The sequence below is a fragment of the Labrus bergylta genome, chromosome 21 (genome assembly GCF_963930695.1).
Source record: "Labrus bergylta chromosome 21, fLabBer1.1, whole genome shotgun sequence".
Taxonomy (NCBI): Eukaryota; Metazoa; Chordata; class Actinopteri; order Labriformes; family Labridae; genus Labrus; species Labrus bergylta.
In genome coordinates, this window is record NC_089215.1 from 22,312,337 (window position 1) to 22,332,421 (window position 20,085).

The following is a 20,085-nucleotide window of genomic DNA, read 5'->3' on the forward strand; positions in this document are numbered from 1 at the left end:
CGTATAAGTATGAATATGTGCCACACGTTTCAAACATATCTCTATTATAATACAAGTCATTTATTAATGTAATTAAAAGTTAAATTAAGCTGCTTATGTAAATAAATTTGAATGTATGACACAAACATTGGCTAAGAAAAATACTTAAAACAACCAGTTGTTAAAACACAAAGTCCTGTTTGGCTTAGGTAGGACTTTTATGCTCTGTCTTTATTTCTGAGTCAAAATAAATAACGTGTATTTGTCTTCATTATAAAAATGGTCTTAAGAAGTTTTACAACTTTTTCCACTTTTTGAACACATACAGTATATAAATAGGAACATAAAAGTATTATAAAATAAAACTGATTCACAAGTGTAATCTCTGTGCAGGAAATCATTTTTACATGAAAGTCAGTTAATCAGTTTGTCTTTTACTTTGAAAGGTTATTATTATCAATATGAGTCATATTGACCTTCAACATTATATGGCTCTGTTTCTCAATCTCAACTCATTTTATTTACGTTCATGAAATGTTTAACTAGAGTTAGGAAATACGTGTTAAATCAGTGACCACCCACAGCAGCTTCACTGTATGGTAGTGAAACTGTTGAGGACAGAAACCTGTTAGACGAGATGTCTGAGACAGAACTAGTGAATGACAAGACGTCACACAGGGGCTGAAACATTCCTTTGGTTGTGGTTGTACTGTTGGGTCAGCACTGAAAACCTTCTGCATGAGTAAGTACGTCTCTGCTGTGAATATTGTGTAAAGATCTATTTTTTATTAATGCTACACAATTGATTAATGTAGGCAGCGTTGTCTGAACTAAGTGTGAATGCTTCTTAAAGGTGTGTCAACATGTTAGAAACTGAATGCCATAACGACTGTAATTGCTTGATAAGGCTGGATTGTTTTCTTTATCATGTTTTAAATGACTTTGTCTCGGCGTCTTTCATATAGTATTTGTTGTCACATGTGAAAACATAATGAATACATGTCCTTTTCCTCGCAGACAGGTGGAGTTATAATGGAATTTGCTTGTGGGTTGGTTTACGTGCCACCATCAGTGACTCAGAAGAACGACAAGCGAGTCATAAAACGCTCAGGTTGGGATTTCTTTCAAACTATCGTAAAGACTGATTGAAATTTTAAACATTGTTTTTTTTTTAAGTGTCACATTTCTGGGTCCACTTTGCTGTTTAGTTGTAGTTTTTTTCTATTCCATAGATAGCCAGTTATTTTTTAATGTAATCTTCATTTAAAAAAACAAAAGATTTTAGAGTCAGTTTATTCCTTGAGTCGGGTGCAGGTCTAAAAGCATTCTGGGAAATACAGGATGTCATTAATTAAAGTATTCATTGTACAAAAGACTAAAGAAGTCATACACAAACACACAGACCACTACGGCATGTAACATACCAAATCACACTAAAACTGTTTTGACAAAGTCACTCTTGATGTGAAATGATACTGCATGTGTGTTTTTCTTTAAAACAGAGGATTTGAGTTGAGTGGTAAGTTAAGTACCATTATTTGTTATGTAATCAGTGACACACACAACCTCTCCTGTCTGTCTCAGAGCAGATATTTTTCACACGTACTTTGCTTTGCTCGGTAAAAGCCATCTGCATCCTGAGTCACATTTTCTTCACAGCACAAAGGTCGACTCTGCACCAGTTGTTTTGTGTTCGCTCACAGTTGCAAGTTAATGTTCTCAGTTTAACAGCGACTGCATATAAGGGGGGTTAGGGTAATGTGGTATATGTGGTGATGTGGTATATGTTGTTTTTTATGTTTTTTATTTAGCTCTTCTTCCTCCTGTTAACCGGACCCGTCCTCGCACTCCTCCACCTCCTCCTCCAACAAGCTCTCCTGAAGCCAGATCACCCAAAGCACCCATATATCCCCCCAAGTTTATCAAACAGTTGGAAAAGAACAAGGAAGTGAAGCAGGTTGTGAAGCACGCTCCCTTCTATGAAAATGCAGCATTTCACACCAAAACAGAGGCAGCTACTTCGATCAGTGTGACTCCTCAGCACACACTGAAACCTCCTCAAAGAACAGGTACTGTGGGTGTAGCTGTTTTTATATTTAAATTAATGAATTCATCTTTCAGCTCAGTCACATCCAGCAAAGGATACCAAATGCACACAGAGTCATCTACTTGTCTTTCCCTTATTGATGTACTACATTTAAAAACATGTGTTCATCTTCTTAAAGGTGCACTATGTAGATTTGGTAGTGACATTTGAAAGTTGGAGAAGTGAAACAATTCTATGCTATCTTTTCTGAACTAAATAACAAACTTTATTCAAAGGAAATAATGGGTTCCTGAACACTGTTTGGAGCTAAAAAACCGACCAGGAGAGTTACGGTTTCACTGTTGCAGGCCCCTCAACATAACTACTCATGGAGCATTTTATCTTCAAACTGTTTTCCAGGGACAAAATGTTCCTCTGAGGAGAGTTTGTGTTTAGAGTTATGAACATATACCACAGAATCTGTACACTTCTCCAACTTTCACATTTCTCTTCCAAAACTCCATAGTGCAGATTTAAAGAAACTATTTTCCAAAAGAAAGTAGACACATCACTATCACACCTTTATCAGCTTGTGAGACGTACTTTTCTGATCCTATGGGTATTTACAGTATATATGGAATACTCTTTGACTTTATAACAGCCAAAAGAGCATTTGTGAGGTCAGAATATTGGTACCAACGAGCAGAGGTGTCAAGTAACTAAGTACAAATACTTTGTTACCTTACTTAGGTAGAAATTTTGGGTATCTATACTTTACTGGAGTAATTATTTTTCAGCCGACTTTTTACTTCTACTACTTACATTTTCACGCAGTTATCTGCACTTTCTAGGCTAAAAACAGCCTTGTTACTCCTATTTCATTTCGGCTTGTTTTTATTCCGGCTTGTCATCGTTCAAAAAAATAAATAAAACCGATCCAGATAAATCACGCCATCCGGATAGAGTGAATTTGATTGTGGTTGGATGAGAAGTATAAACATATACCATTCCAACACCCTATTGGTTTGCACGTGATCCATCGCACCTGCACATGACACAAATCACGTCGCACTCCAGCAAGGAAACAGCAGACGTATGTAGCCTAGTACGAAGATGTCCGTGGCAGAGACAACCATACAAGGGTAATTGTTACTAAGCCTGCCCTGGGGTACACCAATTTTCTTGTCCAGTTTTGTTATCTTACATCTGTTGCCCTCACAGATTCCTGCAGCTAAGCTTGGATGTACATTTACATTCCAATAAAGACTATTGATAACATGCCTCTGAAGTTAGATTTTTTGCACCATTACAATACTTACAGGCAACTAGTCATCATATCCTCCGCTCCATGAAACACATGTTAATGCTCAGTAGTACACAGATATGGTTCTTTAATGTATTTGTACTAAAATGCATTAATTTTCAATGGGCATAAATGTGGCTGAAACAGGTGCATCTCAAATATTTCAACATTAACAATTTAATATAACATTATAGTTATTATGGCTTTTAGAAAAATGTTTTTTTGGGGAGCGGTAGTGCACTATAGGCCCCTGTGGCGTGGCCTAAGCTTTTGTCCTTAATGGCATTTTTTTCCCCCTTACATTACTTTTACTTTTATACTTGAAGTAGTTTTGAAACCAGTACTTTTACACTTTTACTTGAGTAAAAAGCTTGAGTTGATACAGAAGTCTTTTTAAACCATAGTATCTATACTTCTACCTGGGTAATGAATGTCAATACTTTGTGCTCTGACTCCTACCAAATGTGTTTATTTTGCTCGTAGTCCGTCTCCCTGCAGGTTTAGTAAGTTCCTCCACACCAACCCCCCTTAACCACGTCTTTAATGTCCTCACCTCGAGCAAATGGGCAAAGTCATGCTGCATTATCAGAAGGCCCAACCAAAAGTGTTGGCACAAAACTAAACTTGTTCAAAAGTCTTCAAAACTTCTTGTGCCTTTCTGAATGGCAACACATCAGAGATAATAATAATCACAATAGTAATAATCTTTTTCCAAACTTGGATGCAGTTGGTCCAAACATGCAAGAATATTTTCGCTTATTTGTTTTGCTTATAAAGACGCATGCATGAGCCTCAAAATCCTGTTGTTATCTTGCTTTTCAGTAGATAGCTGGTCCATGAAAAAAAAAATCAGGTGGATAAGTGTCTCCAAAACTTCACATCATTTTCTCATTATGTATTTACCAGTGCTGTCTTTTTCCAATTTGATATCCCTAAGATAACACGAGGTCAGGTATCTCTATGGCATTAAAAACATTGTGATGTGATGGGAAGGGAATTAATATTTGTTTAGTTCACATAATTACACTTTAAAGAATCAGCACTGACACAGATCCAATATGAAGCCTTAAGTCTGATTTACATATTGTGTTTTCCTGCCTTGTTGTCCTCTTTTTATTGATCTGCAGCTGCTTAAATTACAGTTCCTATTATTAATGTGATTTATTCCTTTAACAATGTACTGCTTTCTGTTTTTACCCAGCTCTTATCCCCTCTCACATGCGGCCTCCACCAAACAGCGAGCCTTCTCCTGACAGCCAGCCGCTCCCTGCATCTAACACCAGCAGTCAGGTGTTCACCTATGACCTACCTGAGGATGAACCAGATCTAAACGCACAACCCTGGGACCCAAACTACTCGTACACCACACCAGAAGGCACAGGGCTCCCAGTAAAGCTGCCAATGGAAAACAGCAGCATTTTGCCGCAGACGTCAGGTAAAAAAAACAACTGCTTGTTACTGTTTTTCCTGAATTTGATGCAACTTTGTGCAACAAAAATGAATAGCAACAGATTATTCCAATTTATTTTGTTCTACTTTAAATCTCAGCCCCGCCTCTCCCTCCACGACCTTCATTCATGAAGTCAATGCCCGAGTATTTAGCAATCTTACCTTCGAAGAGCTCATCTTCTTCATCCTCATCATCACAAAGATCACCCTCAGACCAGCCATGTGCACCATCAACTACAAGTAAAAACAAATTGTCACAGTCTCTGTTGTGCTGCCAAAACATAAAAAAAATAAAAATAAAAAAAACTCAAATTCCACATAAAGACATTTTTTAACTCTCTTGTTGTCTCCCATCCAGGATCAGCAGATAAGGGTCACCTGCCAGGGAATCCTAATGTTCTCCTCGTCAGTTTAGGAAAATTATTCTCAGAGGAAGGGGGTGTGTACATTTTTTATCGTCACTGTTAAACCTAAATGATTAGCCGGTCTAGTTTTATTACCACTCTGATGGCCTCGTTATGATGTCCATGTTTGAATATTTCCAGTGCAGGCCATACAGGGAGAGCCCCCCTCCTGCTCTCAGTGTGGCTCCGTGCTCGATTGCTGCTATGACAATGTGGTAATTACATGCCTTCTTTTTCTTTGACCTTCATTCCTTGATCCATGAGCAGTAACATGTCTAATTGATTTCAACTGTGAATAATAACCCTAAATAATCCTTTTAGTTACGCCTGTGAAATACAGAGACTTAATGATCATGACGTGATGAAACGATGAATTGTAAGTGTGTCTAATTGTGAACTACAGGTGAGTTCATGTTACTTCTGTGAGCCCAGTGACTCGACCAGCTCTCCCAGTGAACCACAGAGTCCACTGACTGGTTCCCAGGATGGCCTCTTTGTGCTCAACCCTGATGTAAAGCCGCTGTGCGCTGAGGATGCTCTGCTGCTCTTCTGCATTGATATCTCAGGCTCTATGAGCATTACCTCACAGGTATAAGAAACTTCATCACCCACAACGCAATGTTAACTCTTTGTGTATGTGTGACAGCCAGCATTCAAAGAACATAAGCTGTAGTGTTGAAAAGGATTCATCTGTGTCGTTCAAAGGTGTTAGAGGGAGAGCAATTTGTCCACAGATCCCGACTTCATGTAAGCTTTGTTTTTTATTATTGTCAAGTGTCTTTTTGTGACTCTGAGAATTATCTCTGTGTATGCTTTAAATAGACATGGTCAAGTTTTCTTTAAAAAAAACAAAAAACTGTTAACATAAGTTTACTTACAATCTCTATTGACACATTCTACATAAACAAAATCGTAAAATCCAGGTCTGGATTTCAGTATGAGACGTGTTCTGGTTTCTGTCTGTAGTATGTTTGTGGGCTCAGTAATATTAACCAATCACGGTTGCAGCAGACTGTGGTGTATGCAGGTGAAACAGTTCATATTGACAGTAAGAACAGGCGAAACACAATCCTGCAGTAATGACATCCCAGGTTCATCGGTAATCTGACAACAACAGTTTATTTCTATAAATAGAAATCTGCATTCAAGTGCAGCTAGCAAAACCTTCTCGAGCAAACATTTTAATTGGAGATACACATTTTACAAATCTGTGTAATGATGTTATGTAGGCAAACTTAAGACTGGTTAGTTGCTATTTCTTTTTCTGGAAGTAAGCCTCTGTGTAGCTTACTATTTACAGTTAAACAGATGAACTGTCACTCTTCTGTGGGATGTATTATATTTAAAACTTACAGGGCTTACATTGCAGACATATCTGGAGGATTTTAGAAAAAAGTCCCACACACAAGAAGTCACACTCATAAATGGTCAACCAGTCGAATGTGTACAATCATACAGATATCTTATCGACTCTGAACTTAACTTTGAATTGAAATGTGAAGCTGTGTGTAAAAAGGGGGCACCAGCGTTTATCCTGTCTGAGGAAATTGGCCCGTTTTCACATTGACAAAACCATGATGACTTTTTTTTATCGTGCTGTTGTCGAGTCGATTCTATCTTTTTCTGTTGTGTCATGGTTTGGATGTTATCAATATTCAGCTGGAAGAAGTAAACCTTTGTATCTGAACCAGGTTGTTCAGGAAGCTGTGCTGCAGTGTGTTCAAAGACTGAGTGAACAACAACCTGAGTTACGAGTGGGACTCATCACCTTCAACTATCGGGTACAGACAGAATTCTGTTTTCTTTTGTTTTACATTTTGTTGAAGTTGTCAATTTCTGCCTTTTAGTTTGATGTCTAACTGATGTTTCATATTTGTATTTGTCTCGTATAAGACAGTAGGAGGACTTTCAGTTGTTCAAAATTCAGCAGCTAGAGTCCTGACATGTACAAGACAGTTTGAACATATCACTCCGGTCCTCAAAACTCTCCATTGGCTCTCCGTATAATACAGAATCACTTTTAAAAACCTAGTTCACAAAACACTCCATGGTTCAGCTCCTGAGTACATTTCTGTCTTGCTCACAGACTACAACCGTCCCCAGCCCCTCAGGACATCAGGTGGAGGTCTTTTAGCTGTAGTCAGTAGAGGGGGCCTTTAGTTACTGTGCTCCCTGTGTGTATATGTGATCTCTTGTGTGGTTATTGACGATAGCTTTGTGGAGTGTTGATGTTGTTGATTTGATTTCTGCATCTTATTCATGACTGTGAAAACTATTTGTATTTGTTGCTTTTTAGGAAAGCAAGTTGAGTTTACAAGTTGTCGATGCTTCTTTTCTTGATTCCCTCTGGTTCACTGTTCCCAAGGTGACACTGCATGGACATGAAAACTTCCCCTCACATTTCCTGAGCGGTGCTGAGTTGGCAGACAGCGACTATCTGAAAGAGGCTGCAGCCAGTTTTCCCATCCCTCCTCCCCTCTTGCAGACCAAGGACTGCTTACAGAGACAAGTCCAGGGGTAAGAGAAACTGGTGTAAAAAATACAAAAAAACCCTCTGGTCTTACATAACGCTAACGTCATGCTCACAAAAACAGATGTGTTATTTTTTTTTCTTTTGTTGAAGATTATCTGAAAGTGGGACCACAGCTCTCGGTCCAGCTGCTCTCCTGGCGATTGCGATGGCCTCCAGACAGCCCGGGTCTAAGGTGGGTTTGGTTTTAATCATGGATATGTTACATGTGACCTACAAAGATCATTCCTGAGAACTGCATAGTTACACTGTTCAATCTCAAGCACAAATCAGTTCTAATTGTTATTCTGACAGGCACTCAGAAAAAATAATAATGACTGCAAATGAACCAGAAATTCTGCACAGTCCTGGTTTATCACTTTATCGCAATATGAAGTTTCATTTATTGACCTTCATCAGCATTTCTGGCTCCTTCTCGGTTAACAAAGTTGCTTAAACCTTCCCTCATTCATCAGGCCTGCATTCATTACCATTCATTCCAGCACAGGCTGAAATCAATGTTTGGATTTTTTAAGCCAAAAATGCTCTTTGAACTCACTGAGTTTTGTTGGCAAGGTTTGTACAATTTGCAATAAATGATTATGGTGTGTTGTAAAAGCAATCATGTGTAAATTTTTTCATATTGTGTTTGTCTTAAAACAATGCAATCCTGATGTGTTATCCCTGCTGATCTTGAAGGTGATTATCTGTACAGATGGGAAGGCCAACACTGATTTGGGGGATCTCGAGGTAGAGGATAACGACGCTCGCACCCTCCTCTCGTCCACCATCTTCTACCAGGAGCTGGGCGAATACGCTGCCAATCAGGGGTTTGTGGACATCTGCTCTTCAGTTTCAAGAATGGAAGAAGCATTACCATGAATACATAAGGCTGACCAGGCAGTTGATGATACATTGACATGATTGAAATGCTGTTGCACCACCACCAACAGAAATAGACCTGAGGCTGGGAATAGTGTTAATAAGTATAAGGTGTCAGAAAAGAATGAGGGGTGTGTTGTGTTTGCTTTTGCTGCAATTCACTGAAATGTCCTTCTGTCATCAGTGTGACAGTGTCTGTGCTGTCCATAGAGGGGACGGACTGCAGGCTGGATGAGCTGGGACGACTCGCTGATCGCACAGGAGGGACGGTAAAGAGACGATACCGAAATGTTCTTGAGTAGGCCATGTGTTAAAAATCGCTCATTCATGAGAAAGTGTGTTTTGTTTACAATGTTATGTCATTCATAACGTCCAGTGGGAGGGGTTTCTTGCTTTAAAAGATGGCTGCTTTCAGGCTGTCTAGTCCTGGTTACAGAGGAGGTAACGTGTTGGAGACTCTCTTTTTGTTTGCTTGCTTATGTGGAAATTTGTTTTTGGAAGACTTTTGTTTTGTAAATAGTTTAAATACAATTCTTTGTGTTTTTGCATTTTTTTATGCATTTTTTATGCCTGTGTTTTTAAGATTTTTGGGTGTTTTGAAAGAGGACCCCGTCACAGTTCTGCAAAGCTTCGATGCATTTTTTTTTTAATTTTGCAAATCAAGGGACTTTTTCTTTATAACAAACTAATCAGATCTTGTTGTTTTGTTCTGTGTCTCATTGTCTCATAGGTGGTGGTAGCAAGTCCAAACAAGTTGCACTCAGAGTTTGAACACATAATCAACAGCAGGACCATTGCTACACATTGCACTGTCACTTTACTGCTGCCTCAGTCGCTGTAAGATCTGCACTGTACAAACCTGAGATACTAACATTAAGGCATTTTTATAGCACAATAACATTCATTTTGTTCAGTAAATAATAAAACCCACAAGCTTTTTGAATGTTGTTTTCTTCTCACCAGGTGTGTCAGAGGAGAGAGGGAGTCCGGGCACAAAGGGACCAGAGAGGTGGGGAACATAGCCCCACACACAGAGATCACCTTCCAGTTTGGAGCCAATGAATCAGACGCAGAAGGTGAGAGGAAAATGTCATTCTACCACCTGGATTGAAGAAAAAAAAGAAAAAAAAACCCAGGGCTAAAGCTGCATGGGCACAAATGGAAGTCCATTTTTTGTCATTGTTTCATTACTTAAAAATGTCCATCTGGGGGTGAATGAATGTGAATCCATTTGTCTGACAAAACTGCTGCAGGAACTGTCAAGGCACACAAAGAAATACAACTTATCAGTTTGAAATAACTTTAATTTTTAAAACTCCTGAGAGGGACTTTCATATTGCGTCGATTTCTGTGTCCCCTTGAGGACAAAGAAGTACATCCTATTTGCTGATCGTGTCCTTTAAATGGGTAAATAATGCTTTCATCCATAACTCAAAGTAACTAAATACACATATGTGATCATGTCTTTGATGGTTTGCTTTTGTAGGTCTGTAAGAGGCTTCAGTATTAATTACAGACTGTTTCATAATCATTAAAAAAAAACACTGCACAGGAGCTTTAAATGAAGACCAGGTTCACGTTTTAGCTGCTCTACCTACTCAGCATCAGGGATGGAAATGTCGGTCTGTCCAACTGTCAGACAAATATTTGGTGGAAACTCCCCAACAACATTTGCTTTACCTCTCTGGTTACACTTTTATAACTTTGGTAATCCCCTCCTTTTTGTCATTTTAATTTGTCAAATACCAAACGGCTTGAAAAAATATTTCCCATTAGTTCTCAGCAACTGGACAGTTTGTGTTACTTTCTAATTTGAAAAGTCGAGCACTGAAACACCCTACAGTCAGATGATAAATCATGGTTCATGTTTCCTGCTAAACCTCATCATTGTTAGCAATATAAGCATGACCATCTTAGCGTTGACCTTTGTGCACCACTGTGCCTCTGTGCAGCTCTGCAGAGCTGATAGCATGGCTGTCAGATATAGTTCAACAAATACAGAAGTAGTTCAGCTCTTCTATAGGGCATCTTGACTTGATGGTCACATATGAGTTCTGCAGCAGTTAAACCTAATCTGGGATAACTTTGAGTGTATTTGGAGGTGATGGCATCAGAATAGTTAAATGTGTTTTTTTATGGGTCAATTTGAGAACCAAGACCTAATATTTGATAAATCTATACTTCTAAATCTACCAAACCAAGCCATGGCATTATATTTTAGGTGAAAAAGCAACATGTTCTCGCTGTCCTGTGTTTCAGCTCCAGCCTCTGGTAGCCGTGTGTTCATCCAACTGTATGTCAGGTACAGGCATCGGAACGGGCAGAGGATGCTCAGAGTGATCACATCAGACCGAGTAGTCACTGATGACAGGTGAAAATGCACTTCTAAGAATCTTTCTCTCACTTTTGTGTTTGTAACTGACTCACACACACAATCTCCACTGTTACTGTGCAAAGATTTATTTGCATACTGTGTGGCCTCGCTGTAAGCTGAAACAAGTCATTATCTTGTGACATCTTAAATCAACGAGGCGTTCTCGTCCTGAGGACAACAATTGATTAGATGTGTTATTTTATACCAATCTCAGTGAACCTTTAGGCAAAAGTATTTTCAAAAATCCAAGGAAACTGGCTGTTGCTGAGATACCGAACCATGCAGAAAATGATAGCACCACCAACAAAAAAAAATCCCATCTCTCATAACATTTAGTCACAGGGAAAATGAACCTTTTGGCTCGGCGCTTAAAGCTTCATGTACCAAATGAAGGTCGAGCAATTCATAGTCTGAGCGTCCTACAAAGAGGCCAATAATAGAGCACGATAAAAAAGGCTGTAAGCTGCTGAAGCACTCTCTCAAGTTAAAGTGTAAAAACCTCCTCTCCAGCTCGGCGGCCCTCTCCTCTCTTTCTCTGGCCATCATTCAGCTCAACTCGTCGCAGGCCAGCGCGTCTCTGGCCCTCAGAGGACGCTTCCTGGATGCCCTGAAGGAAGGCGAGCCGCAGAGGAAGCTGATTGAAAGAGCGATGTGAGTTACAGGTGGAGGCGTGGGGGGGGGGGGGGGGGGGGTAGTTTTTCTGACTGACGTTAGTGTGTGGGCAACACAGAGAAAAAGAGCAACTTAATGCTGACAAACAGATTTAATGAGGGCTGATTCTGCATACATTAGACACCATGTTTATTACTCAGATTCAATTTGATATCAAACATTTTTTTCTGAATTAATGTTTTTAATTGATTTGATGACGATGTCTCTTTTTCCAGAGAGCATAATCACAGTGCAGAGGACAAACAGACGTACCAAGAATGGGTTAAAACGATGGAGCCAATATACAACAACATACACAACTTCACCAGGGTGAGATAACACACTAGTTTGATCACATTTACTGCTTCAAATTATGAAAGAGTCCCAACACTTAACATTTCATACTTCTTTTCTTTCTAGAGAAAATCTGTGATTTCAGACTCACAGGTAATTCCTCTTGTCTTGTCTTAAATACAGAAATATTTTGTGTGTATTTTATTGCTCTTTCAATACATCTTCCTTTGCTTCCCGTCTTTCAGTCCCTAACAGATGCTGGTGCAGCGCTGCTCTACACCATGAAGCACTGCAACAGGAAGTCCATCTCTCTGAAGAACAAACAGAAACTCTAGCTCGTTGGAAGCAGCTCAAGGATATGCTGTTTGACTTTGATTATCTGGCTGAAAAACATACCCTTCAAATGTTCCACAATGTGAATAATACATAGCATATAAACAGAAAACATTGCCATATGTTAAATAAAGATCTGTGTGAAGCTGGATTCCTGTCGGCGTTAAACTGCTGAGGCTTTGAACAATGTACATGGGTGTGTTTGACAGAATTTGTGTTTTTGCATCAACAAAAACACCAGAGAAAAAAAAAACCTGAGTGAGAAACACACTGTGTGTCAGCAAGAACGCTTCTAACGACATACTTCAGCTCAACATAGCACATAAACCACACAAAGATATAAACTACACATTTCTAACATGCAGTATGCACTCCAACAATACTACCAAAAAACAGTCAAATGATTTATAAACTGAATTATAATAATGATAACTTTATTTATATTGCACCTTTTAAAAACACAGGTTTACAAAGTGCTTTGACAAACAGCAAAAGCAAGAACAAACTAAACCAAACACAGAAGAACATAAACAACAGCAAGAACATAACAAATGCAAAATACTAAAAATAAATAATACAATTCAACAGAAAAGAACCCATAGTGCATGATCCACAACAGACATATATAACCCGACCATCACAAGAACCATCACAAGAACCATCATAAGAACCCAGGCAACACAAGAACCATCATAAGAACCCAGGAAACACAAGAACCATCACAAGAACAATCACAAGAACCCAGGCAACACAAGAACCATCACAAGAACCATCACAAGAACCATCACAAGAACCCAGGAAACACAAGAACCATCACAAGAACCATCATAAGAACCCAGGCAACACAAGAACCATCATAAGAACCCAGGCAACACAAGCTGAGACCAAGAGGACCAAAGATTTAAAAATATGTAAGAAACTAAGAGATAAAAGCAAATAAAAAGATAACAGCAATAAGAAGGTTAAGAGCAGTAAAAGAAATAAAAACAAGTGGTTAAAGGATCAAAAAACCCAAAACTATAATATTAATCAAAATAAAAAGTAAATATAAATATGAAACATCAATAGACAAAGTAAGTAAGATAAGAAATTACCAAGTTAAAACATAAGAGGAGATTAAGATATGAGCATAAATACGAGATAAGACCATAAATAAAAGGACAGTAAGAAGTAAAAGAAGATAAAAATAGTAAAACCAGTAAGAGAAGACATTAAGAAGACGACATCACATAAAAGCAAGTCTGTAAAAGTATGTTTTAAGAAGGGATTTAAAAGAATTGAGGGAATCTGCAAGTCTTATCTCCTCAGGGAGGTCGTTCCAAAGTCCAAAGTATTTACCCTAATTAAAATACTGTAAAGGAAAAGACTGAGTATAAATATTTAAAAGTTGCAGAGGTAATGAGCAATGGCGTACATGCAGAATAAGACTGAAACAACAATAATCATGCCAGAGATGGAGGCCAAAGCATAAATAGACATGCGTTTCTCTGGTGCAGCCCTCAGAACACACACAGCTGATGGGCAGATGTCTGTGGAGCAGTTAAATTTATCATCACTGAGAGCTGGAAGGTTCCAGGAGAGCAGGATGTACACAAACCAGGTTTCAATCAAGATCCGCAGGACGATGCTGAACAGGTAGAAGCCCACTGAGCCTCTGTCTCTGTGGAGGTCCAGCACCGTCTTGCCCTTTGGGTCTGTGGACACACCCGGAGCCGCCGCCTCCTTCCCCTGAACCTCCATCTCCACCTCTGCCTTCACCTTCCTTTTCAGGGCCACGGAGCGCAGGTGTGAGGTGAACAGCTCCATGAGCAGCACAGAGATGATGACCAGCACGTAGATGAAGTTCCAGGCCACCAACATGGGTTTGTTAAAGCGTCTGTTAAAGCAGGCTTGGGTGCAGATGCTGCTGCTGCTGTTGCAGGAGAAGTCGGCGTCCACTTTGGTGAAAGGAAGCTCGGCCAGGAAGAGGATCACCAAGCGGATGCACAAGAAGCCGAACCACAGTGAGCGGCACTTGTAGGTGGTGGTGGCATCCACGGCCGTGCGCAGGATGGGGATCAGGCCCGTTACTAACGCAGCCATCTTCACTCCAGGATTTTAGTCGTGAATCTTAATCGTGGAGAACTTGTGAAAAAGTGAACAAAGCACACGTTTTATTAACTACTCATCCATTTACTTCAAATTGTTATTTAAGAGCACAGATCAAAGTTGTTTCCTTTTTTTCTACTCAAAGAAATACTGTTGAATAATGTCAACTCAACTATTCTTTTTACTGGACCAGAGTCAAACACAAACAGATATGATGAACACTAACAATAGGCTATTCAAAATTGCGATTACTTACTCTTAACATTTCCACAACTATCTTTAGACAAGGAAACAAATTATGTATTCTATTAGTTTGAGATTACAGAAAAAACAGACTCTGATTTTGTGATAGTTGTCCAATACGTCTGTGAAACATTGTGAATATTGTCTCTAAGAATAATAAACTAAACTCAGGAATACCCCATCAGCCTGGTTAATTAATTTGATAACATTTGCTTTTGATTGATTGATTGAAATGTTTGAACGTTGAGTTCTTGATGTCAAAATGATCTTCTGACAATCATATATTCATCCTACTCTTACCTAACCTCTCTAACATTATGAGTATGAATATGAACCTGTAGTTTTGTTAAGATTAAACAAAATACCAAGGGTCCTTGACTTGGTGAGTTGCTTTTATGAATATTATGGAACAGCTTAACATTTTATCCTCCTACAAGTCCTGCAGTTTAGTTTAAACTTAACAAGGACATTAACCCGGAGGCATCTGGAAACATATAGCCTACATGTTCCATATTAATATGTGATGTACTCGCTTTTAGGAAACTAATCTTTAGCAGTGGATCTGAATTGGTGGAGATCAGTTGTCTGTAGGTTCAGCATGTCATGTTAATTCAAAGCTTGAGCTCAAAGGCAGCTCCACTTAGTTGAAGTCTACTAAAACCATAAAAAGAAATTGCTGCGTTACCATAACAGTCTTACATTTCAATGTGACTTAATCAAAACGTATAACCGATTACATGTATTTAAGGTAAAAAATACTTTACTTTGAGTACTCTGACATTATTTTACTATAAACTGGATTTTATTGCTGGTTGAGGCAGAGTTCATTTTAAACTGTTTTGTATAAGACTGCAGGGTAAGGCAGTTCTGTTTATACAGATATTCATGGTGTTCTATAGAGAAACATTAGAAAACATGCAATAAAATGTGAACAGGTACAAAATCAATTAAGATAGAATCAAATTAAATGGTATGAAATAACATCCAGCAGTTACACTGCAGTTTACAGTCAAAAATTATTAGTTACAATACAAAGTGAAAGTCAAATACAGAACGATTCAGAGTTTTTCTTAATCTTAGATTTGTGTTAAATTTATGACAAGAAGAAAACAGGTTTTGTGTTTGCAGCATAGAAGCTAAAAACAGGCTCAACCTGTTCAGTTCAGCACCTCGGGTCGACCGACTGAAACTTGAAGATTACCTGCTCATTCTTTTCTCCGTTAGTTAACCTATTAGTTTATAAAAAACTGTCAACAGTGAGATATGCTTTAAAATAAGCGACTATTGATACCTCAACAATACCTTTTGTACAAACCAATTTCAAAAATACAAATTTATTACAACAGTACAATTAAAAAAATAGGGCTGAAATAATAAATGTAGGTGAACGACAAATGACAATTTTTATTTTTTTACTTTTTTGCTGAATAATTGTCAATTGACAAATAATCATCCAATCATTCGCTCCTTTGAATGTGTTCAGTTTTGTTAGTCCAGCACAACTAAAAATCATTTAAAATCCTCAGAAGTGTCATATAGGAGAAGAGAGGATGCTATACATTGTATTGTAATTAGACTCAAACGTACACCTCTGTGAATGTGTACAACAAAAATTTTGTGATCCCTAAAGGATGCAGTCTGCAACATAAACCAGTTATTGATATGAGGGAAGCATGAACACTATTAGAAGTATTCACAAACGTCTCATCAGACACACACACAGCTGTTTGTCAATGAAGTGGTTCATGAGGTGAAGCAGATCAGAGAAACTCACCTTTCAGAGCTGCAGCTGACTGAATGATGTCGCTCTCACTTTGCATTCAGCCTTTTAACAGTGACAGAAATGTCATCAAAATATGTGTAACTGTTTCTCACCTCAGGATGTGCTGACGAAAGCTCACTTAATTCTACCTTATCAGCACTTTGCTGCTCCCTGATTAAGTTTGTTTTTAACAATTTGTAAACTGACTGACTGATAAAACACAAAATGAGTAAGATGATTTTATACAAGACACGTTTTTTATCTTACATCATTTCCTCAGATTAGATATCTTAGAATGGAACAGACTTTTATTCAACTCTTTTTTTAGATCATTATAGGTTGATACTTAAGACACAGTCAAACAGATACAAATGGTTTTGTAAGTTCAAGGAATGCTGATTTAAGACGAGCTGTAAATAAAAAAACATATTTAAAATATATGTTTACCTGAAATCACAACATTAAAAGTGAGATGTTCAAGTTGTCAGAATAAATGTTTGGCAAACCATTTTATGAAGAGATTACAAAACATGTGACCATTTCATTGTAGGATACTTAAAGCATACATACAGTATTTTAAAACATGATCAATATGTAACTCACTTAAAATATCAGGACAAAACAGTGACCAGGCGCTGACAGTTGACATGAAGGAGACGTCATTCTGCTTCAAATTTAACACCTCTGACAAATCAGACCCCGTCATCTTAAAAGATTTTAGATGTTGTGAGGAATTCAAACTCTGCAGAAGTAAACGTCTTAACTTAAAGACCCTCCTCTTTGACTAAATACTCCGGCAGAGTGTGAAAAGCTGTTACAGGAACGGTCACTGGGACGGTCAGGGAGATGGTGCTGGACTCCACGGTGGAGGGGGGGATCTCACCGGGGGGTGGAGGAGATGGGAGAGGGTCAGTGTGGATAATGTTCATGTCTGTGAGTTGTGTGGATGCAGCGTCTGCGTGAGTTCGTAAGTGCTTGCGGAGGTAGGCGGCGAACAGAAAGGCCTTGCCGCAGTGGGGGCAGCTGTGGGGTTTGCTGGCCGAGTGGATCTTCTGGTGTTTCCGCAGCCCCGACTTGTTGAGGAAGCCTTTGCTGCAGTCACTGCAGATGTGAGGCCTCGGCTTGGGATGCTGCTTCTCATGCTCGAGCAGGTCTGCCAACTGTGCAAACTCCGCCCGGCACGTCTTGCAGACGTGAGAGCTCATCGGAACGACTTTGGTAAGAGTGGAAGGGGCTGAGTCAACGGAGTGAAGATTTTCATGAGCCTGGACTTCATCCCAGCTTTCAAACGTGGCATCACAGTGAGTGCAGGAGAACTGAGGCAGAGTTGTGTGGGCAGTGAAGCCTGGAGCAGGTTCTGTCTCTGGTTGTTGTTGTTGTTGTTGTTGTTGTTGTTGTTGTTGTTGTTGCTGCTGCTGCTGCTCAGTCTGCTCGGCGAGGTGAGTCCTCTCGTGTTTACGCAGGCTGGAGGAAACCACAAACGACTTCAGACACTCCTCACATTTAAACGGCCTCTCTCCGGAGTGCACGCGGCGGTGTTTGTTCAGGCTGGACCGCTCGGCGAACGACTTATCGCACTCGGTGCACGAGAAGGGCCTCAGACCCGTGTGGACGAGCATGTGGCGCCGCAGATCCCACGACGCCACGAAGGCCTTGTCGCAACTCTGACACTTGTACGGCCGCTCGCCGGAGTGAACGCGCTCGTGCACGGCCAGGTCGGCCGGCTGCCTGAACCTCTTGGAGCACTTGTCGCAGGGGTAGGGCTTGAAACCCTGGTGGGCTCGTTGGTGGCGGCGGAAGCTGGACGGGTCCGAGAACATCTTCCCACACTGCGGGCAGAGGAACGGCTTCTCCCCCGAGTGGGTGCGCAGGTGAGACTGGTAGGAGGACAGCTGGGTGAAGCCTTTGCCGCACTGCTCGCACTGGTAGGGTTTGTTCTGGGAGTGAATGCGTTGGTGGCAGGCCAGAGACGAGGAGCGCGAGAAGGCTTTGCCGCAGTCGGAGCACAGGTAGGGTTTCTCTCCGGTGTGGGAGCGCTCGTGGTTTTTTAAATCCTTCAGCTCCGTGTACGTTTTCCCACATTTGTCGCAGGCGTATGGCCGATGCCCCTGGTGGTTTCTTCTATGTTTCCGGAACACGGAGGGATCGGCGAAGCTCTTACCGCACTCGGCGCAGAAGTATGGCTTTTCCCCCGTGTGCGAGCGCATGTGCACCTTCAGTTTGGACAGGGTGGGGTAGCTCTTTGAGCACTGCCGGCACGAGTAAGGACGCTCGCCGCTGTGCTGCGTCATGTGGATCCTCAGGCATATCGCCTGCATGAAGGCCTTCCCACACTCGGTGCACACGAAGGGTTTCTCCCCCGTGTGCGAGCGGCTGTGGTTGCGTAGCTCTGTGGGCGTCTTGTAAGCCTTGTGACAGTCGGGACACTGGAAAGGACGCTGCACTGAGTGAGTCCGCTCGTGCTTCGAGAGCTGAGCCTTGCTGGAGAATGTTTTGGCACACTGAGAACATGAGTGCTGCTGCTCCTGCTGCTGATGTTCCTTTGAGTGTACTGAGAGCTTGTGGCTCCGCAGAGCTGACAGACTCCTGAAAGCCTCTGCACACTCGCAGCATTTGAAGGAAGGCTTGGCTTTCGGAGGCCTGCCTCTGCCACGCTTTTTTGCAGGCTGATCTCTCACAAGCTCTTCCTCTTGTCGGCTCTCTTCATCCTGATCAGTAGGGGTGTACTGCTCTGTAAGAGGTGGGCTGCCAGCCTGAGGAGAGGCCATGTTTTTGTTTTTTTATCTGCGAAGACATAAAGAAAAAATGTAAAGAAACAGTTCATTAGCATCATGAGGTGATGAGGCTGTTAAGTTGTTTCACAGACAAAAGACTAAAGTCATGTGACGGAGAAGCTTTGAGGAGCAAGTTTGCCAATGACTGTGGATGATGACGTTCCAGAGGAAATATCTGTGTAATAATTACAGAAATATGTGGGTGTGCATTAAATCACAAAATGGCTGGCATTAGGACCTCTGGGACAATAAGCTAGCCGCTTTTATGACAGAGGAAGTTGGCGATGCAAAGACAGAGATCACTGTGTACAAATGACTGGCATGCGCAAGAGTCTACCAGATGACTAAAAATCACTTGTCAGTGTGATGGTGTTAACAGGTCGAAAGGACTTGCACGTTAGCCTTTTCGTTAGCTTTCTTGCTAAACATTTTTACCAACTCAAAATGGCTGGCTTTAGGACCGGCTGCTCCTCGACAGTGTCGTCACCATCATCAAGAGGGTTGTTAAGCGTGATGGACTGAAGCTTACATCAGCGGTGTTATGAGGTAAAAGGAGACTTTCTTACCTGAGTCCGGACATCAAAACATCTGCGGGTAATGTCAGTAAATAATGCCTTGATGATACACGGCTGCTCTTTACTGAGCACACGGAGGTTGATGTTGGTTGGTTGGTTGATGTTGGTTGGCTGCAGGATGGGGGACGGCTCTAGGACCATGATGACGACAGTTCACGGAAAGACAAGTGTGCAACATTTTAGTTTTAACAGCGTTTCAGGTGAAAAATGTCAGGAAAACACACACATTGTTTTTTAGAAAGCCCCTTGGAAATATGATAGTTATTATGAAGGGCTATCTTTGCATAACAGTAAAGTTTGCTTAGATAATTTGTAGCTGTGCTAGCTTTCTTAACTCGTCTATATTCCAAAGCGGATACTTTGCTTTAGTTACGTGTTAAAACATTATATATACAAGAACGTACAAGTGAACAGTACACTTTTGAAGTTTAAGATTGCT

General features: G+C 40.4%; 3 protein-coding genes across 4 annotated transcripts; 1 reads left to right on the forward strand and 2 right to left on the reverse strand.

Moving 5' to 3' along the window:
• Nucleotides 1-475: 475 nt before the first annotated feature.
• Nucleotides 476-12,355, forward strand: LOC109986768 (circularly permutated Ras protein 1). Of its 2 annotated transcripts, XM_020637556.3 has the most exons (21): nt 477-721; nt 997-1,090; nt 1,791-2,048; nt 4,510-4,743; nt 4,857-4,997; nt 5,116-5,196; nt 5,303-5,376; nt 5,565-5,750; nt 5,867-5,908; nt 6,853-6,942; nt 7,527-7,678; nt 7,785-7,866; nt 8,370-8,500; nt 8,737-8,821; nt 9,283-9,389; nt 9,516-9,628; nt 10,812-10,923; nt 11,437-11,577; nt 11,814-11,907; nt 11,998-12,024; nt 12,117-12,355. In XM_020637556.3, exons 2-21 carry the CDS (start codon nt 1,012-1,014, stop codon nt 12,204-12,206), a joined length of 2,319 nt encoding a protein of 772 aa, XP_020493212.2. In that variant the 5' UTR covers nt 477-721; nt 997-1,011; the 3' UTR covers nt 12,207-12,355. The 2 variants fall into 2 exon arrangements, with proteins under 2 accessions (XP_065805659.1, XP_020493212.2); XM_065949587.1 differs by lacking the exon at nt 5,867-5,908 and having other exon boundaries at nt 476-721.
• A 49-nt stretch (nt 12,356-12,404) lies between these two features.
• Nucleotides 12,405-15,775, reverse strand: gjz1 (gap junction protein zeta 1). Its single transcript, XM_065949588.1, has one exon. It carries the CDS (start codon nt 14,284-14,286, stop codon nt 13,585-13,587), a length of 702 nt encoding a protein of 233 aa, XP_065805660.1. The 5' UTR covers nt 14,287-15,775; the 3' UTR covers nt 12,405-13,584.
• An 812-nt stretch (nt 15,776-16,587) lies between these two features.
• znf668 (zinc finger protein 668) lies at nt 16,588-19,937 on the reverse strand. Its single transcript, XM_020637612.3, has 2 exons — nt 19,638-19,937; nt 16,588-19,081 (listed from the first exon to the last, which is right to left on the reverse strand). The coding sequence occupies exon 2, from the start codon at nt 19,063-19,065 to the stop codon at nt 17,062-17,064; it is 2,004 nt and encodes a 667-aa protein (XP_020493268.2). The 5' UTR covers nt 19,066-19,081; nt 19,638-19,937; the 3' UTR covers nt 16,588-17,061.
• Nucleotides 19,938-20,085: the final 148 nt, after the last annotated feature.

What these genes read in the sequence shown, in the direction of transcription:
- LOC109986768 (XM_020637556.3), top strand. Translation starts at nt 1,012, where the DNA reads ATGGAATTTGCTTGTGGGTTGGTTTACGTGCCACCATCAGTGACTCAG. An exon ending in TCCACAGATCCCGACTTCAT is followed by an intron (nt 5,909 to 6,852) that starts GTAAGCTTTGTT and finishes TATCTGAACCAG; the next exon opens with GTTGTTCAGGAAGCTGTGCT. An exon ending in CGAGTAGTCACTGATGACAG is followed by an intron (nt 10,924 to 11,436) that starts GTGAAAATGCAC and finishes CCTCCTCTCCAG; the next exon opens with CTCGGCGGCCCTCTCCTCTC.
- gjz1 (XM_065949588.1), bottom strand. Translation starts at nt 14,286, where the DNA reads ATGGCTGCGTTAGTAACGGGCCTGATCCCCATCCTGCGCACGGCCGTG.
- znf668 (XM_020637612.3), bottom strand. Translation starts at nt 19,065, where the DNA reads ATGGCCTCTCCTCAGGCTGGCAGCCCACCTCTTACAGAGCAGTACACC.